The sequence below is a fragment of the Rhamphochromis longiceps genome, linkage group LG3, assembly GCF_057381845.1.
Source record: "Rhamphochromis longiceps isolate RC_006_pf linkage group LG3, R_longiceps_female_GT1.1, whole genome shotgun sequence".
In the NCBI taxonomy this organism is placed as follows: domain Eukaryota; kingdom Metazoa; phylum Chordata; class Actinopteri; order Cichliformes; family Cichlidae; genus Rhamphochromis; species Rhamphochromis longiceps.
The window spans coordinates 21,940,502-21,947,276 of NC_140559.1; the positions used below are offsets into that span (position 1 = coordinate 21,940,502).

A 6,775-nucleotide genomic window follows, 5' to 3' on the forward strand; every position below is an offset into this window, starting at 1 on the left:
CTATTATATATTGTACATATATTTATTAGTTTCAGATTAGCCATTCTTGTATTTTGCTCGTTTGTGTTGTTGTGTTTTGCACATCTCTGTTGCTTGTGGGGCTCGCACACAAGAATTTCACTCGCATGTGCTGTGCCAGTGTGCCTGCACATGTGATGTGACAATAAAAGTGATTTGATTTGATTTGGTGGGGAAAAAACACTTGAATATCTGCAACTTTCAGGGAGCTTTCTCAGCAGACACCAGCGAGCACAGCCCGAAGCTACTTCGCTTGTTTAAAATTCCACTTGGGTGTGCCGTCTGAGAAACGCCTGTGTTTTGACATTGATAGAGAAGTGAAGCAATAGACAAGAGAAGAAGCTCTTGAGTTAACACACTTACACTAACCAGACTCCCAACACTTTGACGCAGGACAAAGTCAGTCTTTTTTTTTCCAAACATGGGGAAACTTTTGATTTCCTCCACCTACCTAATGCTGGTAAGTGCTTCTAGTTTGGTTTTAGAGCATGCCTAGATGATTGATACATGTTTACTTTCTCTCACTTTTGTCATGCCAGGAAGCATTAAAACATTAAATGTGACAAGTCAGTTTGAAACTCACTTTCACCTCCAGATCCTGTCCTGTGTGGAGTCATGCTTTCTGCTGAGATCTCTCTACGTAATTGTACCTGAAATAATTCCAGCTGGATACCAAGTAGCAAAAGGTGCCGCTCTGTGTATTTGTGTTATTCCTTCAGTTTGAAAAAGTGTTGTAAGCCGAATGTTTTGTGTTTTATGTCTCTTTTTATCTTTCACTTTCTCGCTTTTCAGTTGAAACCGTCGGCTGTGATGCAAAATCAGTGCAGTTAACTGTGAAGGACCCGAGTTTAACAATAAAAAGTAACGGAGCAGTCGTAGCTTTAACGTCTGTTTCAGTGGGAGAAGGAGGACGGACATTTTCTGTGTCTGCTCGGGACAATAGTGGACTGGAAAGAAAGATGGAAGTTCACCTTGTCCGCAGTACAATGCCGAAAAGACATGTAAGGCAACTGCATATTGTGAGTCGTTTATACAGGTCAGAAGGCACAGTCTTTTTTTTTTTTTTATCTAACATGTCTGAACTTGTTGGAATGTCACAGCGACGAGGCCAAGGCTCCCTGAACCGCTCTAAAAGACCGGCCTGTCGTTTTCCGACGTCTGTAGTCGAGAATTATGAAGGGAACTATCCAATACTCCTTGAGAAGGTGAATTGAATGCTAAATTTATATACACCCCCCCTTCATTTGATCTGATTCAGGTTACATTCAGCTGACAAAGTTATTATTTTCCTTGATGTTATGTGTTTGAGCTACAGTACCATATTGTAAACTGCGTACACTTTTGATCTATTTCATGACCCTGTGAGCTGAAAGAGCCCACAGCAGACTGCTTCATGATAAACACGTTATGAATAACAGAATCCTTGTTTTTGTTTTTGTTTATGATTTTATTTGGATTCTCCTGTAGCTGGTGTCAGAGCCCTCAGCAAGCCATGATATGTACTTTACTATTGAAGGAGAAGGAGTCGATACGTATCCAACTGGAGTGTTCAGTATGGACAGAGACACGGGGGATCTGTTCTTGCTCAAAGCGGTGGATCGTGAGGAGTTCCCAGCATATAATGTGAGTGTGAAGATGACGCTGGTTTAGAAGATTTGTAAAGAGTTCCAATAATGTTCCACAGTCATCTTTAATGGGTGATTTATCAATCATTCAAATAGTTACAGAGTATTTGTTCCTCTACTGAGCATGTTTGTTTATTTATTTTTTTTATTTATTTATGTTTTCATTCAAGCCTGGAACTGGCACAGTTCACATATGGAGTCTTGTTATGTCCCTGCCTCTCCTTTCGATATTTGTGTGCATTAACCTTGTCAAATGTGTGTGTTTTTTTTCCCTCTATAGTTTGTAGTGCGTGCTTTTGACAAGCATACTAATGTGGAGCTAGAGGAGAAATTCCCCCTGAGCGTGTTTGTAGATGATGTCAATGACAATGCTCCAGAGTTCGTAGGTCCTTTACACTTTACAGTTCCTGAGCACTGTAGTGCAGGTGAGAAAGACAACATTCAGTAATAGTTGATTCAAATAGTTGATCAAATACCACATGTGGTATTTGATTTTCAGTGCAGTTGCTCTAAATGATTATGGGTTACAATACAGGGACTGTGGTGGGAGTGGTGAGTGCAACTGACAGAGACGACATTTACACCGACCATGTGAAGATTAAATATACACTCGTATCTGGATCAGACATGTTTACCATTCATCCAGAAACAGGTGTCATCACAACAACAAGCAACACCCTAGACAGAGAGGTGAGCACTGCCTCTGCATCACTGATACCTGTGAACTTTATGTAATTGAAAACAAGTGCTTTACAACATATTTTTATTATAATACTTTTCCAAAATTTCTTTTAAAGTTAAAAGACAACCATGTGGTGACTGTAAAAATCCAGGATATGAATGGTGCACCAAATGGTCTGTTTGCCACATCAACAGCAACAATTGCTCTGAGTGATATTAATGACAATCCACCAACCTTCATGAAATCATCTGTAAGTGTTTGAAAAAACTGTCTGCATGTAATTTGGCTGAATAACTGAAATCATATCGATTGATTTTGGCGTCCTTTTTCTACTTATTTCACCAAAATACTTTTTACTGACATAATTAAAGAAATACTAAAGACACCCCCTCTCTTCCCCATCTTTGTCCTCTTTCTTGTAGTATAATGTTACTGTGCAAGAAGATGAAAGTGAAAAACTTTTACTTCGAATTCCTGTTCAAGATAAAGATTTGATAAACACATCAAACTGGATGTCAAAGTTTGTTATTACTAAAGGAAACGAAAATGGAAATTTCAGGATAGTTACTGATTCCCAAACAAACGAAGGGCTTTTGTACATCTCAAAGGTGAGACTGGATTATTATTCAATTCATTATTATCATTTAGTTATGTTGGTGGAAACATTTTGCATGGATCACATTTAATGCAAAGTCGGCCTATATACAACTGATTTATATTTATAAACTTTAAAATGTCTTTCTTTTTTCCAGCCATTAGATTATGAGAAGACCAACGATGTCCAGCTTCAGATCACTGCACAAAATGTAGCATCACTGAATGGCAGCAGTGCCACGTGGCAGTCTATCCCTGTGAATGTCAATGTTGAAAAAGTGGATGCAGGGTAAGATGGGTATGGTTGTTTCCTTTGTCTGGACTCTTGGAAAATGACTGATACACCTTTTCCTGCAGCTCTGTGTCCTTCGGACTACTGGGAATAATGACAATGCTGTGCCCTGTGGTCCTGCTCCTGATGCTCTGTGAGTCTCCCATTGTGATTAAGTTGTAAGGGTTAGATAGGGGTTCTCTTGTAGTTTGCTCATTGCATATTAGGATGTGAACACTATTGCATACAATAGTAGGGTATAATGCTGCTATGCTCATTCTTGTGATGCCTACCACACATAAAAGAACTCTGTGACCTCTGATTTTGAACACGCCTGCTTTTTGTTGCAGTCCTGCTTCTTGCATTTTTCTGTCTAACAAAGAGAGAGAAATTGCAGCTTAATGAACCAGGAAACACAGGAAGAATCCCACTCATATCCAACATAGAGGTCCCAGGGGACAGCGCGGTAAGGTTAGTAATGTGGAAGCACCGTCTCGGCTTACAGTTATTCACAAAGAAACCATATTTGCTTCTTTTTTCCCCCCTTTGGCTTTATTTGTTTTATTGCTGCTTTTGCTTTGATTGATGCAAGTCTCATCAGTCGTCTCCGTTTCGAGACTGACCAAACACTATATGGTTTATGTTAAGGGTGTAATGATTAATCTTGGCTTGAAAGAAAAACCTCAAGCACCATTGGTCAGCCTGTTGGTAGTGGTTTTCTAAAGAGGTTTTCTGTATAACAAATGGTCACTATCTACATCAGGTAATTTTCTTTTATGATTACAAACATGAGTTAAATCCCATTTGTAATATCATCTTTTTCTCTAAGTCTGGATAGTATCCTGTGCAAACCTCAGCATTCCTTAGCTTTTAGTAAAATATATTTTGTCTTTAACTTGTTGGTGATCTGTTAGCCTGATGTGCAATATCTGACCGTCAGTAATAACAGGAAATATTAACAAACTGCCTTTGTCTTCTAGAAACTGATCCAAATGGGAACAAAAGGGCAATACACAGACAAAATCATTCACTTCTAAGGTTCTAAGGATGTGGCTGTGTAACTGGCTCTATCAAATGCTGCAGTGATAATAATGAAAACGATAACATTGACTTTCTGAACACATTTGGATGAAAGTTAAAAACTCTTGCAAAGGTCTGCAGAAAGAAATGAAAACAGTCACTCCAGATTAATGTTGTTTACTTTAAGCTGTAAAAGATGCAGATTGGGTCTGAATGCTTCGCTTGTTTCTGGGGTAAGAATATATATATAAAAAAAGAACAAGCAGGTGGTGCAGGTGTGTATTTGCTATTGCTGTTTTTTGCTTTATTTCTTTACTGTTATTGTTGTTGTGAGTTTTTTGTTGTTCCTTTGTTTATATTTTTTAATGTTAAAGTGGTTTTGTTCTAAAAACTAAGCAGATGCTGTTAGTTGTGCATACTGTGTGCTGTATGGCTTTAGCAACATTTCCACCACAGGAGCTCCTTACCAAGCAATCTTTTGGAGCTTTGTACCTCAAGATCTAAAAAAAAATCATATCTTTATTTTTGGAGGACAGCACCTTCTTACACTTCAGGAGTCTTTGGTGAAGACACGTTTCTTGTTGGAACGCGATTTCTCATAAAAATCCAGCTGTTTTCGGAGTATACGACATAAATTGTTGATTATCACCAACTTAAATTAATTCAGAAAGCTGTGAAGGGAAATGGGAAAAACAAAACAAAAACAAAACTGTGTTTTCTTGCACACAAGCTATTGGTGGGAGAACATACAAAACCACCTTAAGGTAACCTTTTAGCTCTTAGTTCATGGACTAGAAGTTCTGGTTAATTTGGGTTGAAATTCAGCTACTCGTGTTTGTCTGTATATTAGTTAGTAGCAACTATGGTATGTTTTACTCTTTTTTTATTTAAATCATTGTCTGCAGTAAGAAAGTGCATTTCTTTTTTCGCCTTGTTGCTGGTTTTTATTGTTATTAATTTTCATCTTTGCAGATATATTTGAAGTAAAACAAATACATAACGAAAGAAAATAACTGCCTAATATTTCACAATATGTAATGTAAAATTAGACGATCATAATGATCTATTTTACTCAGTGTTGATTTACTCCTGCTGAATTTCCTAATGGCACAGAAATACTGTGTTACTGTATTTTATTTCAACTCCCTGACTGTCAAATGGGTGCAGGTTATTGAAACATTTCCAACAGTCTCCTGTTACAATCTGCACAAGGGCAGAACTGGAGAGGTAAAGTGTTACTGCCTGAAACTAAATACAACTGGCTGCACAGTGAAAACACAGTAAAAAAATTAAAAACAAATTGAGCATTACAGTGTGTGTAATGTTCCACTATCTGAACTTAAATTTGTTTTTTGTAACCATTTCCTTTATTGCTTACTTTCAAAAATGCTATTTCCGTGAACAAGATGCTCTAGTGACTCATCGAATGATGCTACTGACCAGCCAATCAGTGGCATGCAGTCTGACGGTGTCACACTTTAGTACCTGTTTGGATCACTTGGAAATCTGGCTGAGCATGTACTATAACCTGATGGCAAACCCCGCAAACCACGCAGAGTTGATCCAAGTAGGTACTAATGGAACAGGGAATTAACTGCCAACATACCGTCATATAGGCACCTACTATAAATTCTGAAATGTGGGAATAAAACATGGAACTTGAACAGGAACTGAAGGAAAAGCTATAAAAGACATTGAAAAGAGACATGCAAGCTGAATGGCTCAATGTCTTGGCTTTGTTTTAAAGTTTGAATGGTGTCTGTAGGTCAACGTATGTGGAAGTAAAGTTGAAAAGGGAGGTGGAGATTCTCTCAGTTGAAATACATTATAATGTTTTGTTGAATAAACTTGAATATTTAAAAAAAAACAAAAGTTAGAAATGAGAAATATTCGTCTCTGGGCCCGGGCCGGGCCTCGGGGGCTTGGATCCTGGTTGGTGTGTTGCCGGGGTTGTGGGCGGGTGGGTGCATGGGGGCCCGGCCCTGGAGCAGGGTGCCGCCGGTGCGTCGAACCACCTGGGGGGCTCTTCAACTGGTGGGGGAGATGGTCACATCTTGCAGGAGCTTTCCTCTCTTCAGGAACTCTCTCTGCAGGAGGGGGAGATACAGTAGAGGTGGAGGAAGATCTCAGCCTGGGCGTTTACTGTCTTATGTAGTCTGGAAGATGAGTGGATGGTGGGGTGGGTGCAGTTTTCTCTGTGGTGGGGTTGGGTGGACTGTCCCGGGCTCTGTGGGGCCGGGAGGCGCTGCTGCACTGGGCCCCAGTCTGGATGGGCCTGGGCCCCCTTTCCCTGGCGGGTCGCGGAGTGTGGGAGTGCCTACTGGGGTCAGCGGGGGAGCTGGCCCCAGGGAGGGGTTACCTGCCCCTCCCTTCCTTCCCTCCCCATCTCCAGCTGCCTCTCTCTTCCCGCTCCACCACAACCACCCACACATGCAGGGCCTTGGAGTAGGGGTATGTCACCAGGGTGCAGAGGAGGCTACCCCCCCCCCTCTGTCCCCTTCTGGCTGCCTCTGCCTCAATTTTATCCCACAACTTAGACATTCACATTATTCACACTCTCATTAC

At 40.3% G+C, this 6,775-nt stretch overlaps 1 protein-coding gene across 2 annotated transcripts; it reads left to right on the top strand.

Moving 5' to 3' along the window:
• Positions 1-338: 338 nt before the first annotated feature.
• Positions 339-5,974, top strand: LOC146673426 (desmocollin 2-like protein). Of its 2 annotated transcripts, none has more exons than XM_085401731.1 (13): positions 339-478; positions 614-704; positions 811-1,019; positions 1,119-1,223; positions 1,486-1,641; positions 1,924-2,068; positions 2,179-2,333; positions 2,441-2,575; positions 2,748-2,933; positions 3,078-3,208; positions 3,277-3,344; positions 3,541-3,661; positions 4,171-5,974. In XM_085401731.1, exons 1-13 carry the CDS (start codon positions 440-442, stop codon positions 4,175-4,177), a joined length of 1,548 nt encoding a protein of 515 aa, XP_085257857.1. In that variant the 5' UTR covers positions 339-439; the 3' UTR covers positions 4,178-5,974. The 2 variants fall into 2 exon arrangements, with proteins under 2 accessions (XP_085257857.1, XP_085257858.1); XM_085401732.1 differs by having other exon boundaries at positions 3,541-3,656.
• The last annotated feature ends 801 nt before the right edge of the window (positions 5,975-6,775 follow it).